The sequence below is a fragment of the Dermochelys coriacea genome, chromosome 11 (assembly GCF_009764565.3).
Source record: "Dermochelys coriacea isolate rDerCor1 chromosome 11, rDerCor1.pri.v4, whole genome shotgun sequence".
In the NCBI taxonomy this organism is placed as follows: Eukaryota; Metazoa; Chordata; order Testudines; family Dermochelyidae; genus Dermochelys; species Dermochelys coriacea.
The window spans coordinates 45,826,778-45,847,996 of NC_050078.2; the positions used below are offsets into that span (position 1 = coordinate 45,826,778).

The following is a 21,219-nucleotide window of genomic DNA, read 5'->3' on the forward strand; positions in this document are numbered from 1 at the left end:
ACTGAATGCTAGTTTTGAAAAGGATTACTGGGTACGATACTATAGAAGTGCATTCATCTGAGGAAGATAAGCCATTTAACACAAAAACTGTACACCTTAACATACAGAGATGGGTTACCAAAAGAAAAGGTGTCTTTGAAGAAATCAGGCCCAAACTCTGATATTTGGAATATGCACACAAGTATTTTAAGACTGCATTCTTTAAGTCAGGAAACTAGATTGTTGCTAGTAGCATTAAGTGGTGTTATAGAAACATACAGTTATGATGCACAAATAATCATTGTCATTGAAACACAAATCTATTTACATATACACTGTATGAAAGACATTTAAAACAGCAGCATTAAAGAGGTGCATATAGGATGCAATCTACTATTTGATATACTTCTAGCAGATGGAGGTACCACTTTATTGGGAATGGGAACTTGAACAGGTTTTGTAGGCATTTCAAGCACTTCAAGGATATTAAAAACAGATTTAAATAATCTTTCTAAAAAGATTTTGAGAACTACATAGACAAAGAACAGACAAACAACAGACTGCATATAAAAGTATATATAACATATTGTTAGATTTAGAAGTAAGCAAAAATTATTAAGACAAACATATTGTTAATGTTCACACTCAAAAGGTGATGTACCTTTAGCTGGAGGAGTTACTTCTTTCTTGGGAACAGCAACAGGTACTTTCTTCTCTGGGACAGGTTTCTTAGGCATTTCAGGCACTTTAAAGACATCATTGTCAAAACGGTGGTGTTTTAGTTTTTGGAACACTTATTCAGAGTACAGTGCTCAAAGAGTCCTTTATAGAACCCACACAGTTATCCAGAACAGCTAAGGATGTGAGTACTGCAGCACATGTCACAACGTGTAGCTATATAATATTAAGATATGTAGACAACTATTTATAAATTACTGACAGGTAGGCACAGTGCATTGTTATATTATTAATATAGCACTATACATTTCCATGGTAATTCACAGAAGTAAAAAAAAAAAAAAGGCCAGCCCCTTCGCCAAAGAGCATACAATTTAAATACAGATAGAGAAAGGAAAGGCTAAGAAAAGGAAGGACAAAGTTTAAAACAAATAAAGTGATTATGGGCTGTGTTCCAGCACAAATGATCCTTGAATAAATCAATGTAGTATGTAGCAGATAAAGATAACCCAAAAACAAAGCTGTATAGTTAATCCACAAATATATTTAAGACAACAACAAAAATAAGATAACAAAAAACAAAAAGATTTTGCTTTTCTCATGATAGCTGGAGTACCTTTAGCTGGTGGAGCTTCTACTTTTTTAGGGACAGGAACAGGTTCCTTCTTTTCTGGGACAGTTTTCTTTGGCACCTCAGGCACTTTAAAGATACAGAGTTGTGAACATTTAGGAGGTTACTAAATTATTTAGTAAAACACTGAAGACAAGTTTCAACATGTACATATACAAATACTAAGGAATCAAAAAAGTTTATCTATATTATTAAACATACATTATATATTTTGTGCATATCAAAGAACATACTAACTACTTATCATTTAAATAGTTAAGAATATGGCTTAGCTTGAGAGAGAGACTCATGTTTGTGTACTTGTATAAGAGCACATAACTTCTGAGGATGTAGCCATTAGTTGAAGAAATCTGAGCAAATCTGGCATTCTAATCTGTGGTTAGAGGATAGACACCTGAACACAGGTGCACAGATTTTATTTACCTTTAACTGGAGGAGCCTCCATCTTTTTGGGAACAGCAACAGGTATTTTTTCTTCTTTTCTCTTACGTGCCTCAGGAACTTTAAAGATATTAAATGGTAATGTTCATAGTAGTTCTGAAGTTATTTTAAGAATACTGTATGTGTATGCAAACTGTCTAAAATACATATATAAGCACATTCAGAAATTTGGAACATAATCTGAAGAGGTGAAGAGTACTCATAATTAATAGGATTATATTTTTAATAATTAAGAAATAAAGGTTAATAAATATATAAGATTTTAAAAATCTACCTTTAGCTGGGGGAGCCTCAGGAATTTCAACATGTACTCTTTCTTCTATGACAGTTCTCTCATGTACTTTTGGCTCTTTAAATAAAATCATTTTAATAATGTTGTCATGTTGTATTCAAAGTTTTTCTCTCAAAGAATATCAAAGCAATGGAACACAACAACGACAAAGAAGCAATGTAATATGAAACATAAATGTACAATGTGTTTAAAATACATAATTTGTCAAAAAAGTCTATAAAAAGAAACTAGTAAGATTGAATTGTTTTTTCATTTGGGTTTACAACTTTTTCATTTTGTACATACCTGTAACATAAGAATATTCTTCTTCTGCTTGAACAGAAACAGACATCTTTTCTTCTGAAATAGTCCACATTTCTACTGTCGGTACTTTAAAAATAGGATTTCATTTTAGCAGTGTTTTTCTGAACCCATATTTGTGGTAGACAATGTATCAGTCTTTATCAAATCAGTAAGTCAATTGTACATTTAAGTCTTAAAGCACAGAATTAGAGACTTATTATGTATGTGCTAAAATAGTAAACATGAAAGTAATAAACATGAATTTAGTATCTATTAGAGGTCAACGAGATAGACAGTGCAAAAAGCTCTTTAAAACAAAAGAGCATGTAGCCTTTTGTAAATATTACACAAAAGGAGCACATAGAAGTTGCTTTTCCAAAGAAATTGCAGGATGCTAAGACCATTCATCTTTAGATATAAGCCAGCAAGCAGAATACATGAAGGAAGAGCCACATCGCACAGCAATACCATGTACAGAATTTAAACATTTGAAAGCTACCCACAGAAACCATTTAACACAAAACCAAATTCTATGCTATGCTGTAACAGAACAAATTAAACATGATAGTATGCATGTTACATACTACTAATTAAACAATTAGAGTGGTCACTGAAGGGCAATGTGAAATTGGTACAAATACTAGACACATATATATCCACATGCAGCACAATGATACATGTGCTGGAAAGAATGGAATAGGTAATTGAGAGGTCAAGATCTGTACCTTTCTTTCTCATAACTTCCTCCTCCTCGACTGGCACCCGGGTAGGTTTTGGTGGCGGAACCTTCTTGGGAACTGCTGGCCCTTTAGAAATATGAATTGTTAGTCCCGTATGTAGTGAGAATAATATTACAGTAAGTTAATGTTTGCAGCACACTTTGAAAATGTAACAGACAAGACAAAAGTACTATGATCCAGCCCTACAGCTGTGCTAAGCTTGCACAGGACAGCACAAAATGATACAAGGACAGTGGTTATTTCTTTAGATCCCCTACCACAGTCCATATCTTATTAGGGGGTCATGAAATTTGTGACCACTGCTGCATGGATGGTCATGACCTCCTCATTCTGTTGAGTTTTAGAATCCAGGTGAAAACAACAAGGAGTCCTTGTGGCACCTTAGAGACTAAAATTTATTTGGGCTTAAACTTTCATGGGCTAGAACCCACTTTCATCATCCACGAAAGATTATGCCAAATAAATTTGTTAGTCTCTAAGGTGCCACAAGGATGCCTAGTTGTTTTTGCTGATACAGACTAACATGGCTACCACTCAGAATCCAGGCGAGTCACTCCCATTATAGAATGGAAAATGTTGAACTGGAGGGGCCCAGTCAGCAAGGAGCTGGGATGCATATGTATCCATAAGCCCAAACAATTGGTGAAGATACCCTGGTTGATAAACCAGTATGGAGAATTGGAGGTCAGACATGGGTGGGTAAGGGTGAAGGAGATACTCCTCTCCAAATGTAGTTTATCAGCACTCCCTGCCCTCAAGTATTAGGTGTTAGCTCTACAGGCTCATATGTTTCTCATAAACTGCTGCATTTATCTTCCTTTCACTACAGCTGGGCAAGGGTTGTTACCATCATTGTCTCAAAGATTGAAAATTGGTCAGATCTATGTTAAATGAAGAAAATTTGTTTCTGCAAACACATAAAGTGGCAATATTCCAACTACTTTCATGTCATAGTGGCGTTAAAATCATGCAGTAGGTAGCAGTACCTTTAGGCAGTCTGACTTCTTCCTCCTCAAGCCTTTGAGTGGGTACCTCAACATCTTCAGCTACAGGTTTCCTAACAACTGCAGGTGATTAAAAGACATTTCACAACATTTAGACAACCTGGCAAATGATCACTCAGATAAAAATTGGTCAGAGCTGGGAGCTGTAGCATTTAATGCAACTTTGATATGTTTTAATCTTTGCCAGGATTCCCTCTTGCACATCCACTCATATGGTTCACTGGTGATGGTGACCCCTGTTGAATGAGCCATACAGCTTGCTCCCAAACCTGGTGGATCTCCAGGGACCAACTTAGAGCCAGGGGGATCCTTATGAAGGACCTGGTGACTACCACTATTCCTAGTAGTACAGTTCCATTGCTCTGCCAAGGACTTCACCTGGCCACAGCTATTTGAGGACTGGTGCATGGGGAGAAAGGAAGATAACAAAACCTTTGCCTGAATGATGTTTGTCCAAGAATCTCTGCAGTATCCCTCAACCCTCCCAGTCTCTATTTTATTGCAAAGGAAAGACCCCAGTCTTCCTGAGCACCCTGACCTTATGCATTCTGCCAGAGGGGGGAGATAGGCATGCAGGGATCTGGGGGAGGATCCCACTGTCTAGATTTACATCAGCATGAGAGAGATCTGAAACTTGCTCAGTGTAACCATGACTCTGGTTATACAGATATGTCTCAGTCCTGTACTTTTATGTATGGTCACTTCTTTCTTTTCAGCTGTAATTGCTTGTGTTATATGCTCAGGCTTGGGCTTCTGAGGAACTCCAACCACTTTGATAAAAACAGCATCTCATTTAATGAAGAGGAAATACACACCCTGAAGTAGTACACCTTACCTCAGGGTGGGACAGGCCAACATTAGGTGATGATATAATATTTTACAAATAAAACACACAATTGTGAACATTCAACAGTTGTCATGGGGGATTCTGTTCATTTCCGGTTTTGTTGCTAACCCATTGACTTTAGGACAAAATTGTGTCTCGGCTACATACACATTTCTACCACTGAAATAACTGGGAGGCATGCTCTTGACATATATGACTCAATGCTCCAGAAAAGATTTGTGGAACATTCCACCCAAATCAGCCTTGTCTGGGGGAAATGCGGGGAAAATCCTCTCAAATAATTAAAAACATGTAACTGTCAAAATTATGGCTAGTTCATGGTGCATTTGAAAAGCTCCCAAACTTCAAACTCCACAAATTAATAATCACACTATAATGTGTCACCTTGAGCTATGTCCATATCATCCTAGCCCTGCTCGATGATAGGTCATGATTTGCCACTGATTTGCAATCATAACTCCCCTGTACTTTATTTGGGAAGTTCTACAGTACAGATTGACAGCACAATATTCCCCGAAGTATTGCAATAGAAAATCTCAAAATGTACCAATTGGGGAGAAAATAAAGAGAGATCAGGGCTTACTTCTGAACACAGGGGAAAAATACATAAAGAAACAATATAGATTAAATAAGGAATAACTGCTACTGTCAAACTCAAAATCCTGGAAGCTACTCTAAACCTTATACTACAAGACTAGTTGGGATAGGTCTCACAGACTGCAGCTGTAATGTACCTGGATAAATGGAAATACGTTACAGCTGACTTTAGATCCCTGACAAAGATAAATGTGGATGTACAGTAGGTGGGCTTGAGTCTTCCTTCCCTATATGCTCATTTCTCCTTTTATACAGGCAGCCACAAGCTGTTTGGTGCCTGATCTTGCTTTCATTGAAGTTAATGGCAATACTGCCATTAAATCAGCGGTGCAGGTTCAGTTCCATAGAAAGTAGAGGAGGGGGTGAAGAAGACCTGCCCCACCCCACTGCAGCATGTGAAGCTGTATACATACTGTATACACATGTATACACACTGGAAACCCCATGTATACTTGTTATGAAAGAGTCCCAAAATGAAAAAAAAGTTCTGTTTGTCCTTAAGAAATCCTGGTGGCTGCTGAAATGTTAGCTCTTGTACATCACGGCCTCTTTAATAGGTAATTAGAAGATAACAGGTCAAGAAAATGGCACAAAATACTAATTGTAATTTCAATATTTATGTTCCATTGTATTCGGCAGTAACATTTTTATACATCCCAAACCAAATGAATTATACTAAGCATGGCCAAGAGAGTAGAGAGATGGGGAAAGTGAAGGGGAAAAAGAGGAAAAAAGATTAATGAAATTCTAATATACCTTCTTCATGATAAACATGTTTTTCTTCGTAAGTTTCCCATTCCTCTTCCCCTTCTTCATAACCTTCTTCCCTTTCATAATATTCCTGTTCTCCTCCATAATCTTCTTCCCATTCTTCATAAGGTTCTTTTTGTTCTTCATAAATTTCTTCTTTTTGTTCATAACCCTCTTCTCTTTCTTCATATATTTCCTCCTTTTCATGAACTTCTTCCCTTCTAGCTACAGAAGTCACTTTGATCTCTTGTGGCTTCCTTGGCACTTTGGGAACTTTAAAAGATTGCTCATATTAAAATATGGAGTTTGCAAGGCATAATGGATGTATATAATATAAGAAATATACCTATTTATGGAATTCAAGTAGCATATTAAACATTTTTACACAGTAGTATTATATTGCTGTTTTATTGTTTTTTTACTACTCTTGATATTGTCCAAACTTGGTTTGTCTCATGCAGACACAGTTATTCAATTTACTAATAGGTTAGCTAAGTCAGAGCTATCGCCTCAATATGTAATTATGATATTATTATTTTGTGTTATAGGACCCATATTTCAATGGTAATTGTAACATATTTGTTCACTGGAAGACCACCACACTGAGTTCATTGTATGTCAACAGCAAGAGAAAGTTGGAAAAGAAAAAAAAATTCAAATTAGTATCATCAGCACATGCTGGTACCAGGGTGAAATCTGTCTAATGAAGTTAAGATGAATGAAAGAAAAATTATGAATCTGTATTCTTCTGATGCAGATTATCACAGGGTAGGAAAACTGAGTGGCCTGTTTCTCCACAATGGATTATCTTCTCAGTATACATGTTTTAAATACACTTCTTTTGTTGAAATAATATCCTGTCATTTTGGGGGCTGGAGCCAGGATGCTGGTTTCTTTACAACCTCTAAAACTGTAGAAACAGGTTATGTTTAGTGGTCTAATCTCTCCTTGATATGCACACATAGCTCCCATTCACACTATAAAGGCAGATATAGATGCATATTGAGGCAGTATATATCCTTGTCCAACCTCTAGATGGTAGGCACACTGTCCCAGATTTTCTCACCCATTGAAGTCAAGTGCAAAACTCTCATTAATTTAAAACGTAACAGGATCAGTTCTAATATTACCCTCAGAAAAAGCAGAAATGGAGCATGAAGAAATTAGCACCTTTCCTAAATTCTGCATTTAAGGCCCAATCCAACCCCCACTGAAGTCCTTAGTGCATTGTCGTAAACCCACTGAAGTCAAAGGGTGGAATACCATTGGGAGGTTTTTTTACAGGTTGCATACTGTCTACAAACTCATTTTTTCTAGATAGAAATAAATAACTAACATCTTGAGAATACGTTATTTTACTCAAAATGTTTTTATTCCTGACAAAGTTTAACAAAATAAAATGAAATAAAATAAAATAAAGTAATAATAATATTCACATAAATAAAAAATAATTTAAAGAGAGGTTTTTACATATGCCTAATCAAAGCTTCTGATAGCAATGTTTTGTAGATATATATGCTAGCATGATGAGAAAAACACTGAAAAGACTACTGATTCTAACTGATATAATCTACAAGATCAAGGCCTTTGGGGTGACTAAGCAAGAAGCTACAGTGTTCTCTACATCTTTTTAAAGCTACATCCCACAATTTCATAAAATGACACTATAAGAGAACAGTCACATGTTTACAGAGTAGCTTTTGTCTTTTTGCTTGTCTTTTTACTATGTTTTTATTATTTTTATCTTCAGAACTTAGATTCTTGTATGCTAGTTAATGCTCATTTTTTCAATCTTTATCTTGTATCACTAGGTTACAACCTTTAACTAGGATCACGTGAGAAATTACTTCTGCCTCGATAATCAGTGTTCCAGAACATATTTTTGAAATATCCTAATGAATGAGAATTTGGGCTTTAAATATGCATATTTATAACTTTAAAATAAAAAAGTCAAACACAAAAACCTCTCATTATTCCACATTAAATAAAATTACTTTCTTAAAAATACCTTTTAAAAAAATGTAAAAATCCATTTTACCTTTAGGTGGAGCAATTTCTTCAGGAGCTTTTGAAACCACCTTTTTGGAGACTTTCTTTACAAGAACTTTCTTGGTCTCTAAAAATATATATATATATATTTGCATTTAACAGCTACAGGAAAAAAGTTGGATTTAACATAGTGCATTCTGTTTGACAACATTTCCGGTTTTAAATCTATAAGTTTTTACCTTTCTTCTCTTCTGGTGGTGGAACAGCAAAAGGCAGCAAAACAGGAATAGGAATATCTTAGAAAAATAAAGAATATATTTTATTACAAATATTTCAATGCTACATTCTTAATAATATGTGAAAAAATCCCTAATATGCTTTGCATGCAGGCATATAAAATGACTATATTACAATTAAAAAATCAACAGTAACTTTTGGTGGGGGTTGGAGCAGTCAAGAGCAGTCATAGTACTTTTCATGGGTGGGAACTGCAAATCCATCCTAATGTAAGGGGGCTGTTGGCCTCCTACTGAAACTTAGTGCGGGTTTTTTTTTGTTGGCCCTCTTCCAATATCAGGAAAAGGGGGAAGGGCCAAAGAGAAATCAGGATCCTGAGACTGACAGTCCCCAAGGCCAGTGCTCTAAGTCTGCGAATTGACAGGGTAGGCAGGTCAATGAGGGAGTCTAGAGCCTGGGGCTCATCTTCCATATGAGCTGGAGCTGCCTGAGTGAAAGTAGGGCAGGGGCAGAGCTAAGGAGAAAGCAGCAGCCAGAGTGGAGCTGGGGAAAGAGCAGGAGTCCAGAGACAGAGAAGGCAGAGCTAGGCTGGAAGAGGAGCAGCAGCAGCCAGAGCTGGTCTGAGAGGCAGAGCAGCAGCACTGAGACAGAGTAGCCAGAGTTGGGGAACTGGAGCAGCCCAGAGCCGGGGAACTGGAGCAGTGGAGACCAGCCATGCCGACAGTGAGCCAGGCCTGAGCTACTTCAGGGAGCTGCAGGGCCAGAGCCGGGGAGTGAATGCCTTCTATTCCACAAGTAATACCGGAGCCAAGAGTGGTGAGCAGCTGGGGAGAGGGAGGTGAGGACCCTAGGCAGCGAAGGCCCAGTGGAGGGAGACATCACCAGGCAAGAGGGCCTTGGAGGCTGGACTCAAGGGGGGAGGGTAACGGGGCCCTGAACCACAGGAGGGCCAATGCTGTGGAGAAGGGTCCTGCCACCTATAGTTAGAGAGCGTGTAGCTTCCATCTGAGTAGGTGTTTTACCCACTGTATCACCATAGCACAGCCAGATCCTGAGCAGGAGGCCTGGGGCATGTGAAGAATAAGCTGTGAATTTTTCTTAAGTAGCTGAAACTGCTGTTTGTGGTATTCCCTATCCCCAAAGGGGGGGCCCCTTGTTCCTTTAACCTTTTCCATCCCCCCCCTTTTTTTTTACAGTTGCTGTTTAATAAGTTGTATTTGGTTTAAACTTAATGTAGCAATCAGTGGGTCAGGGAAGTGGCCAGTATAGAGAGAGTACCCTGAAGTGGGGACACCCTGACTCCTAAGTGACCCTGCCTTATCGGGGTTATGAGGACTGCTGCACAGGAGAGTAGAAGAGGAGTCCTCGAGGTCAGGCAGGCATCTGGGCAAAGGGAGTTAGAGCAAGGACACATCTTTTCTCTGTCTGATTCCCCCAGGGTAGTGCAAAAGACAGGAAAGTTCCCCATCATGGTGGGACCATTCCCTCACTCATACTTACTTGACCAGTCTACCCTGACAATCAGTGGGTGCTATTGCACACCCAGCACCAGAAGCAACAGTGCCATTGCCTCTCCCAGAAAACCCTGATCATTCAAGCTTTGCACAGAGAGGGGTGAATTTGAACACTGCTCAATCCTAGATTTTCTCTGAGGTCCTGAATCTCCAAAATTCCCACTGCACCTTTGCATAGAATCTAAAGAGAAATCCCATTATAAAAATCTAGTTATTCATCTTACCTTCAGTTGGTGCTTCAATTGGAACTGCAACTCTGGCATCAGGAACATCTGGAAAGTCAAAATATTTAGAAATGTATAAAGTAGAAATTCTGATGAACTTGTCCAATCCCTAGGACTGGGTCACAGTATTTTCTAAGGAATAATTTTAAACTACTCAAGAGATGGGACCTTCACCTCTTCCAATAGGAAACTGTTCTCCAGGCTGTTACTCCTCAGCATTAGGAAACATTCAGACAGTATCTCCTCTTTTCAGTTTCACCCATTATACCTGTTTATATCCTCTTGGACCACCTTGTGCAATTTTTCCTTCTCTTTTGATTTAACATCATAGAAATACATATGGATCATTATCATGTCCTCCTCCTGAGTCATAGTTTAGCCAAGTTACACACACCTAATTCTATTACCATTTTAATTGCATCACACCCTAAATCCTTATATTCTGGTGTGGTTTTTTTAAAATTAGATTCTAGTATTTAGATGGTTCTCTCTCTCTGATACACCCACCAACCCACACACACACACACACAGAAAGGAAGATTAGTAAGTATAATTAGAATGATCACTTTCCTCGTCTATGATATGTTGTTTGTCTATTTGATTGGTTGTTTTTTTACCTCTTCCCTAATCTTCACTATATTGCGTTGGAAGTCCATGCCCAATTAACTGTCCACTCTCAGCCCCAAGGAAAGGGGGGAAGTTGGCTTCCCATAATGTGCAAGAGGACCCCAGGCCCATAAATTCCTCACTAATTGTAGAGTCATCACAACATTCACAATTGCTGCCTATGGGAAAAATCCTCCTTTATAGATCTGGAAATTCCTTCTCAGCATATTAGCCTTGGTGTACTAAAACCAAATCCAGAAATAAGGGTTTCAAAAGCAAAAAATAAAGGAGGACACAAAATTAAATCAGTGCCAGATGATTCATAGACATGTTCTCAATTTTTTCTTTACCTGGTGGCTTCACTTCCAGTTTCATTTCTGCAAAAGAACAATAGATTTGTATTAAGAATGTTTTCGCTCTCCAGCACACTATTTCAGCTCTTGTACATAGCTACACTCTCAAACCTGTTTACTACATGCACTAACCTTTGGTTGTCAGATAGAGCTCTGCAGTGCTTCTTGCTTCACCCCTTGGTTCAAGACGAGCAATTACAGAATACACACCTGGAATACGAAAGCATTTTGATATATACCTCATGTTGATCATTAAAAAACACAAACAATGAGAAAAAACAGTGACAATGGAAACATCCTATTAAGGTTACCTTCATCTTGTGCAGTGACATTGTGAATAGTCATATAATGACAGCGACCTTCACTTCTAAAGCTGTATTTACGACTTTCCCTCAGTTCAATGGAGCCTTTGTACCATGTCACAACTGCATCATCAAATGAAACCTCACACTCAAAGGTTGCAGACTGGTGTTCACTCACCACTATATTCTGTATGCTCTTTGTGAACTGAATGGGCTCAGCTGGTTTGGAAACAAAACAAAAATATTATTAGTTATCCTTGTTGCAATAGACCTTTGTTTGTACAGTAACTCCTTGCTTAATGTTGTAGTTATGTTCCTGAAAAATGCGACTTTAAGCAAAATGATGTTAAGAGAATTCATTTTCCCCATAAGAATTAATATAAATTTGGGGGTTAGGTTCCAGAGAATTTTTTTTCCACCAGACAAAAGACTAGAGAGAGAGAGAGAGAGAGACATATATATATAGACGCACGCACGCGCACGCACACACACACAGAGTATACGTTTTAAACTAACAATTAATACTGTACACAGCAATGATGATTGTGAAGCTTGGTTGAGATGGTGAAGTCAGAGGGTGGAAGAGGGTGGGATATTTCCCAGGGAATGCCTTACTGCTAAATGATGGACAAGCAGTTGGCTGAGCCCTCAAGGGTTAACACATTGTTGTTAATGTAGCCTCACACTCTACAAGGCAGCACAATTGGAGAGAGGGAGACTGCATGTCGAACAGAGACAGACACACAGACACACACCCTTGTGTGTGTGAGAGAGAGATGGACATTGCCCCTTTAAGTATGCTGACCGCACTCTAAGTACATTGCCTTTTTAAGTAGATCAACAAATTGAGAGAGCAGCTGCTGCTAGCAAGCTCCCTCCATCTTGAGCCCTGTCGTGTTCCCCACTGCTCTATGGAGATGGGGTAAGCGGGGGGCAGAAGCAGGGGGGAGGGGGACACCGTCATTCCCACCCGCCCTGCACAGCAAGCAGGAGGCTCCTGGGAGCAGCTCCAAGGCAGAGGGCAGAAACCGTACATGGCAGTGGGGGGAGGGACAGCTGAACTGCCGGCAATTGATAGTCTGCTGGGCAGCTGCTGCACAGGGAATTTAGGGGAGTGGGGAGCTGATGGGCGGCTGCCAGTCCACCCTGGTTCCAAGCCCCCACCAGCTAGCTCCAATGGGCTGCTCTTTCTGCAAGCAGTGGACAAAGCAGGTGGCTGCTAAACAGCGTTATAAGGGAACATTGCACAACTTTAAATGAGCATGTTCCCTAATTGATCAACAATGTAACAACGAAACAACGTTAACAGGGGCGACTATAAGTGAGGACTTAATATATATAATTTCTTGTAATTCCATAAACAAACAACAGACACCTACTAGGATATTGAAAAAGGAAATGAAGAAAAAGGAAATACAAAGAAATGTATATTCATCATTCTATCTCCTGTGAAGTGCTCTATTTAGGAGTGAAGTTAAGAAGACACAAGAGTATTGCCACAAAGAGATTATTGTGAGAAGCATTCAAGAGAAGTCATTAAAGCAATTAAGAAAGATAAAGAATGCTTGGTGTATAGGCACATTGGAAGATTGAAATCTCAGGGAAATATAAACATCTCAGAAAGAGGAGACTAAACAGGATAAACATAACTCAGATCTAAGTGTTTCAGAGTAATGGGTTATATTAATTACACAGATAAAGTATTATTAGGTTATCCTGGCAGTGGTATCTCCTTCAAAGGAATGGATCAGCAGAATTTCCCATCAGGTCCATCTTCTGTTAACTGAGCATAAAGAAACTCTTTCAAGAAACCATAAAAAAAGAGATTTCCATCGGTTTACAAACCTTCAATGGTTAGATCAGCAGTTGTTTCTAGATTGTGAAGCTTGCAGGTATACTGTCCTTGGTCTTCTGTTCTAACATCTTTGATGATTAGTTTGTGTATTTTCTCTGAGACTTGTGTTGAGTATCTCCCTCCTATCTTAATGGCTTTTCCATTTCTATACCACTGAGATTTGGCATTTGGGATAGAGAACTGACAAATCAGGGTGCATGTGCGTCCTTCCTTGAAAGCAGTATCATGAAGATTCCATTCAACTGCAGGCGCTGTTAGCATGTTAAAATACATATTTTAGTAGATATCTAAGTGATAAATTAAAGAGTAAAATACTTTCAAATAGAAACTTTAAATGTACACTTACCAATCACAATTAGCTTTGCATTAGCAATATGTGGACCACAGACAACTCTGAAATTCCCCTGATCTGTAGGTTGGCAGTTTCTGATTCTGAGTATGTGCCGATCATCTTTAATTTTTATTTCATACTTGTTACTAGAATCCAATTTTTGAGTTCCTTTGTACCAGGAGAGTTTGATTTCTGGATAATTAATCTTAATTTCACATTCAAAGACAGCATCCTCATCTGCTAAAACGGTCTGGTTTTCAATATCCCTGATGAGAGTGATAGGCTGAAAAATATGAATTTAAAAGGTTAAGTCTTCATTCCAAGATCACACTTCCTATTATGTGATTAAATATTTTACTATCAAGTCAAAGCCATCATGTTACCTCTGTCTGTGTGACTCTTTGATGAATAAATGATACAAGTTCGTCAAATTCTTGGCCTCCTTTGCGAGCTCTCTCTGTGACCTCAATTTCCTGTGGAAAAGACATGACATGATTTAATATGCAGTAACACTATTGGGAAATAGTAGGATCCATGTGTTTATATCTGTCCCTCCCTCCCTGATAACAAATCTAGAGAGTCATGTGTCTCTCTAACTGAATCTTCTGCAAACCCATAGCTCACTTTAACCTCCTCACCAGCCCATCTTACAGGTTCCGTGTCACCAAGATCCTCTGGGCAAAGAGATGGGGACAGGACTTACTTGAACAGAAGGGTCACTGTTGGTAGCAACACTGCCTCACCCAGTGCTTGAGAACTGGAATCTGAATCTCTTAAGCATACAGCAATATCACAGCTAGGATATCAAGCCTGTTGCCAGAAACCATGTTACTCTTAACATTCCCAATGCCACAGTCTGACTAGGTCTTACCAATCTATGACTTTCTTCCTCTTGGCTTTGCTTTAGCAGCTCAAAGGCTTGCAGGAGGCCACGGAAATCTGTAATTCCGTACATGCGAGCATACTTCTCATATTCTTTGGGATCAACATTTTTGAGAAGTTCCATGATATTAATGGGCTTCTCTTCCTCCTCTTCCTTCTTTTTGGTTGGAGTGCTATTTAAGTAAGGAGAATAATTAGAAAACATGCACAATATTTCTTCTTTCTAAGAGAATCCTTTGGGAAACCAAGTCCGCTTAAAACCATTTGGTATAGAGCGAGCCTTCAGGTTAGTGCTGGAGGGGCTTTATCCGACAAACTATTAGGCACATAAGTGCTCGCTACTCATGACTTCAAGGGGATTCTTAGTGACTGAAAGACTATTGATATGAATAAGTCTTGGTAGGACCGAGGTCTATATATAATTGGTGTCAACCTGTTCAATATATTGTAAATACTAACTAATTGCCTCTGGATCAGAGATATAATTAAAGTATCCCCCACTGCAGAGACTACAGAGTGATCTAGAAAAGATTCTTATGCCTACCTCTTCAGTTTTGCTCTCAGATCTCCTTCAATTACTTCTTCCTTTCTTCGTTCTTCCACTTGAAGTTCAACGCTGGTCTCAATTTCACCATGTTCATTAAAAGCTACACATCTGTACATTCCAGAATCAGTTTTTGTTGCATCCTTTATTTCTAGTTTCGCTTCGTCTCCTCTCTGCTGGATGAAAATACGACCTCCTTGGTTGAGTTGTCTCCACTTTCCCTTAGTCCATTTAACATTTGGGATTGGATCACCTCCAACCTTAGCAAGAAACGTTGCAACACTTTCTATAGAAAAATACAAAATCAAGAAGCTCATCTTTCACATGTCTAAGACAGCAGGAGATATCATCGTACAACTGATACAACAAATAGAGAAGATGACATATTTTTGGAAGAATGAGCTTACTTTCCATAACTTTGAGATTCTGAGGCTCTGAGATAAAGTATAGCTTTCCGTCCACTGGTGCTTTCTTAGCTGCTGGTGCAGCTGCTGGTTTTTCTGGAAAATAGGTTTAAGGAATTAAGATTTTTCAATCCTCTGAATGGGAATATTTTTTATTGTAGCTGAATCCATTTACTAAAGCAGCATATGCAGTGCATGTATGAAAGAAAAAATGCCAAGTACTTTCCGATGACTTTCAATAAGTTATCATCTGATTTCCTAAGATGGAAGTAGACACTGTAAGGCTTATTCTTATCTCTGTCACACCGTGTAAAATTTACATGGAAATAAACATCATCAGAATCAGATTTTAAGATTTTCAAAAATGGATGACTTTAATTTAGGCTCTTAAATCCAAAGCTGAACAAATAAATAAGTAGCCTGATTTTCAAAAGTTCTCATCAGCTACTATCCAGCAGCTTCCACACAGGACTGTAACAAGGGGCTTCTCTTTGGTGTTCATTTCTTAAAGACCTGGCCTACAAGGTGTCTTAGTTTTATCATCAGCCTACAGCTAGAAGATTAAAGTGTCTGAGTGACTTCTAGGTCCACTGCTGCCTCTGTTCTAGGGGTGGTGTTACCTTAATATGTTAATTACTGTGAAGAGCTCAGATGCAATAGTGATGGGGATATAAATATTTGAGAGAGAGAGTCTCATCCCCAAACTGTATTAATTTCAGTTGAGTGAGGGGGCAGCGTGGGTTGAAGCTGAGATAGCCCAGCCCAATTAATTGCACTGCTGCCTCTGAGCTGGGCAAAGAATATGTTCTTCATGCGCTCCCCAGCCTTCTTCCTTACTGTACTATCTTTCTGGCTGGCTCACTCCAGACTTTTCTGTGTCTCATGGTGCCACATAGATATGGAGCACTCTCCCTGACAATATACCAAATTCCCTTAGTAATGTCCTACAAGACATGCCTAAGCCCCCATCTCCCCCATGGAGCATGCATGCTCTAGAGACTGAAGCCCACTCTGTCAGCTTGGTCTTGCCTCAAAGGCTTTATTTAGTCTGCAAAGTGTGACAGGGTCGGGACAGATGGCTAAAGGAGAGTGATAGAAGGAAGATATATCAGCCCCAGGTTGAGTAGGTCCCTTTTCCCTGGGTACGGTAATAGGGAAGGTTCCAGAACAATCAGGAACTTTCTGGAAACAATTAAGACAGACAGGCTGATTAGAACACCTGCAGCCAATCAAGAAGCTGCTAGAATCAATTAAGGCTGGCTAATCAGGGCACCTGAGTTTAAAAAGGAGCTCACTTCAGTTTGTGGCGCGCATGTGAGGAGCTGGGAGCAAGAGGCACTAGGAGCTGAGAGTGAGAAGGCGTACTGCTGGAGAACTGAGGAGTACAAGCATTATCAGACACCAGGAGGAAGGTCCTATGGTGAAGATAAAGGTGTTGGGAGGAGGCCATGGGGAAGTAGCTCAGGGAGTTGTAGCTGTTGCACAGCTGTTCCAGGAGGCACTCTAGATAGCTGCATTTCACAGGGCCCTGGGCTGGAACCCAGAGTAGAGGGCGGGCCCAGGTTCCCCCAAACCTCCCAACTCCTGATCAGACACAGGAGGAGTTGACCTGGACTGAGGCTTCCAAAAACGGCCAAACTGAGGGCTCCTGTGAATCTCTGAGGTGAGCAAATCTGCCAATAAGCACAAGACCCCCCAAGGTAAAGGAGGAACGTTGTCACAAAGGTTAAATTCTAAACCCTCAGGGTGGAGATCTACTGTTCATTTGACACAGGCCCTCTAATGTATACGTTGTATATTGATGGTGTTATATTAATTATCATTAAATATAATGCTACAATTAGGCCAGTATTTCAGATTATGTAATATTTTATGAAGTAACAAAAAAGAAAAGGAGTACTTGTGGCACCTTAGAGACTAACAAATTTATTTGAGCATAAGCTTTTGTGAGCTACACCTCACTTCATCGGATGCATTCCTGAAGTGAGGTGTAGCTCACGAAAGCTTATGCTCAAATAAATTTGTTAGTCTCTAAGGTGCCACAAGTACTCCTTTTCTTTTTTGTGAATACAGACTAACACGGCTGCTACTCTGAAACCTGAAGTAACAAAGACACTGGTTATATTCTATTTGATTATGAACCACTTAATTCATAGAAAACAAAGGTGTGATCATTGTAGTTTTGGTTTAAATTGCCATCATGAGCTGATTTTTCTCTTTTACTATACCTTTCACTGTCACTTTTGACTTGCAAGAGTCACTTCCAGCTACATTTGTAGCTTTGCACACATATTCGCCTGCATCAGTTTTAGTAACTGCTGTGAGTTCCAAAAGAGCTGTTCCATTAACAAAGCTAAAAGTGCATTTATCTGAAGCTTTTATTTCTCTCCCAGCCTTCAGCCATTGAATCCTGATTGGCTGTGATCCCTGGACGTGGCAGCTGAGATGCAAAATATCTCCTTCCGCTATTGTCACGGGTCTAAGAGGTTGGTCAAACACTGGTGGCTTTTTTGGTTCTGAAATTGGAAAATATTTTAGTAAATAATCAAGAAAGTTATGTGTGTTATGAGCATGAGAGAGAAACACAAGAAATAAATGAAATCTTGACTTTAACAAGTCAGTTATATGTACAAGAAAGAGAATGATAAGCAATGTGTGTTGATACATATAAGTCTGGTTTCTGAGAATACTAATACTACATAGTATTAGAAAAAAATAGCATGGAAAATGTACTTTTTCACAAGCATGCAAGAAGAGAGTTTTTCTGTATTCCATCTTCTTTCAAAGCAGTAGTTTAAATTTTTACTCATTCTTAAAGAATATTAAAACAACTAAAGCACCACTGCTATTCTTCAAATATTGCTTAAGCCCTTTTGTAAGTCCAAACAATACAATATACTACAAAAGTAATTATTGCTTCACTCATTTTACCACAGCAAACTGCCCTGGCTGTATTAATTTAGATATAGATTAATTTGTTCTGAACCTTTCAACAATGAAGGAAAAGCTGCATATCTTGCATAGCAAAACTGCCATTACATGAAAAGAAAATGAGTAGAGATTTGACAGATATTATGGGATCTCACATTTTTATATCACTAAATGTTCAGGCTGATCTGTTTTTACAATCTTAATTTATAGTTCACACCAGATAGAACTAGTTACATAAATCTTAAAGCAACATTAATCTGACTTTAACCTAGAAAGTCAAATTAACTACTTGCTTTTGTGGTTTAACTCAATCCCATCCTGGATGCCCTCAACAGCAAGAGTGAGGAACAGTGATGATGCATTTGGTGGAAAAGATACGAGATCAAATTTATTGACATTAATGTAGGCAAAAAGAAACCAGGATTACAGGTTTTAAGTTTCTACTGTCTGTTAAATGTATGTCTTGGGTGACATCACATAATAGCTCACAATATTGTTTAACATAATATAAAAGGCAAAATAATGGGAAGAGTAGAGGATCAATCCATCCTGATCTTATGCATTAGCAGATGAGTTTGGAAAATCAGGATTGCAAATACAAGAAGATAAAATGGCCTGAGGTATTTTTGGCCCCAACTAGAGATCAGCCACATGTAACTTGGCTACTCCTCAGTTTGGTTGTCCTATTTGTCAGGGACAGAAGGTTTATCCTATGGCTCTTGATGTGTGGAGGAGCTGAGCACCCACTATTCCAAATGAAATCACCAGGCAATGCAGGTTCTCAGCACCTTTGAAAACCAAGCCAGGGTGTCGGACCCACTAAAATATTTCTTTGCTTAGGGGTAGGCAATCATGCATTTGCAGAGCATGTGTGTCACAACTCTGCCCTCAGGTATGCATGAACAAAATAGTTAGTTTAAGTGAGAGTTGCACAGGTGTACATATAAGCCAAAATTAAACCATCTCATGCACATTTTACTTTGCTCATTCCATGCAGTTCCCTGCAAAACCCCAATGGAGGTTCAAATGAAATGTCAGCATAGGCTCATTTTTATGAATAATCTAGATGTTGCTGTTTAAAGTATGACACACATCATATTGCATGAGGGAAAAGAGGAAAAAAACAAAAGTACAAGAAAAAGACATGCAATGGAGTAGACAGTGTGTTTGTATTACACTTGTTAAGAGCTAGATAAATAATTCACAAAATACTTTTTAAACACATTAATTACTATGCTCAGAATGCATATTAAGGGTATGGACTTCCAAAGATATATGATAAATCTGGATTATGTATGCAAAATAGATTCCAAAGGACAGTATGCAAAAAGTAAAAAACAAACAAACAAAAAAACCCTGAAAGGCTCTGACTCTTGCATTAATAACTAAATATTTTCAGCTATTTTTGAGAAGTGTTGAGATTGTCCCAAAAAAAATCTGTCACACTTTAGTGAGCAAATATTCCAGGTGTAGTCTGGAATTTGGTTAATTATCAGGAATTATGTAAAAACGTAAATTATGTAAAAATGTAAAAAAGTTATGTTAAAAAAAGGTAAAACTTGGCATATTGCAAACCTCTAACCATTCATAGCATGCACAGTGTTGGGTTATTATTTGAACCAATATGTATCGATAGCAGCAAGGTTTGTGTAATACCATTCTCTAAATAAAATATAGAAAGCTACAGGAAAGCAGTCACTATTTTGTTGTATACTATTTGTACTGTATTCTAAGGTGAACGGAATAGAAACACTGTGCCCAAATTCTATCCAGAAATACAGAGCTCAGAGTTGTGCCTCTGTATCTAAAGCAGGAATTGGGGCCATTATATCATTGTGTAAACTGTACTGAATTTAATATTGTTCAAACACAATTATATATGGTCTAAAGATAAGACTCCTAGAGAGAATTATCTGATTAGCTACAGAAGGCATATTTTGACAGCTAACATGTTAATAAAGAAAACTAACACCACAGTGAGGCAAAATATGAAATTAACTAACCTTTAATAACAACGGAAGATGTACACAATACACTTCCTGCTTCATTGGACACTTTGCAGGTATATAAGCCAGCATCTGCCTGCCCTGTGCTCTTAATTTGCAGAAGTATGGTGTTGTTTAGGAATGATATTTCACAATTAGGACTCTGATAGATCTCTCGATTGTTTTTATACCAAGCAACGGTCAGAGGCTGAGAACCAGAAACACGGCCCTCAAGTTTAAGGATGTTCCCTTCTGTTTCTTCCATTATTTCAGATAGTTTCTTTGTAAAACTAGGTGGAATTTTTCGTTCTGCAAGAAATGAACATACTCCTTAAATTCTAAAAAAAAATTTTAAGATCAAATATTCAGTAGAAGACTTTTCAAGAAATACCTTTAATGACTATATGTTGTTAAAAAAAAGTTTGCATACACAAACAGTGGTTTTTTTTGGTTTTTGTTTTTAAAACAAAAAGTATGCAGAGAATACCATTCTTAGAACAGGAAAATACCACACTGTGTAAATGGATGTAGAGTTTTACTATTTAAAAAGAAATAAAAAAATTACTTGTACTGCTTTTAAGAAAAATGCCTTTTTTAAACAAAATCAGGACCCTATATATAAGTTACAAGGAGCAAAGCAGATTTTGTACAAACCATTTAAAATGAAAAAGTCTGTAAACTTTTAAAGAAAAGTAGACTAAAGAAAACATTATCTCCTCTCCACAATTCTCCCCACACTTTCTTTCAAAGACCTTTCAATTCCTCCTAATAGATACTTCAATACACATTTTCTAATCCATATATTGAAAATATGGTCTCAA

At 38.2% G+C, this 21,219-nt stretch overlaps 1 protein-coding gene across 1 annotated transcript in view; it reads right to left on the reverse strand.

Annotated features, from left to right (window-relative positions):
- Positions 1–21,219, reverse strand: part of TTN (titin) — a 311,927-nt gene that overhangs the window by 163,318 nt on the left and 127,390 nt on the right. Inside the window, exons 104-118 of the mRNA XM_043504858.1 lie at positions 13,312–13,572; positions 11,476–11,685; positions 11,297–11,374; positions 11,162–11,188; positions 10,206–10,253; positions 8,470–8,526; positions 8,280–8,357; positions 6,248–6,514; positions 4,030–4,107; positions 3,029–3,109; positions 2,307–2,390; positions 2,004–2,078; positions 1,712–1,789; positions 1,274–1,357; positions 641–724 (exon numbers count right to left, since the gene is read on the reverse strand). Coding sequence (XP_043360793.1) covers positions 641–724; positions 1,274–1,357; positions 1,712–1,789; positions 2,004–2,078; positions 2,307–2,390; positions 3,029–3,109; positions 4,030–4,107; positions 6,248–6,514; positions 8,280–8,357; positions 8,470–8,526; positions 10,206–10,253; positions 11,162–11,188; positions 11,297–11,374; positions 11,476–11,685; positions 13,312–13,572 — 1,590 coding nt within the window. The remainder of the gene's footprint in view (positions 1–640; positions 725–1,273; positions 1,358–1,711; positions 1,790–2,003; positions 2,079–2,306; positions 2,391–3,028; positions 3,110–4,029; positions 4,108–6,247; positions 6,515–8,279; positions 8,358–8,469; positions 8,527–10,205; positions 10,254–11,161; positions 11,189–11,296; positions 11,375–11,475; positions 11,686–13,311; positions 13,573–21,219) is intronic.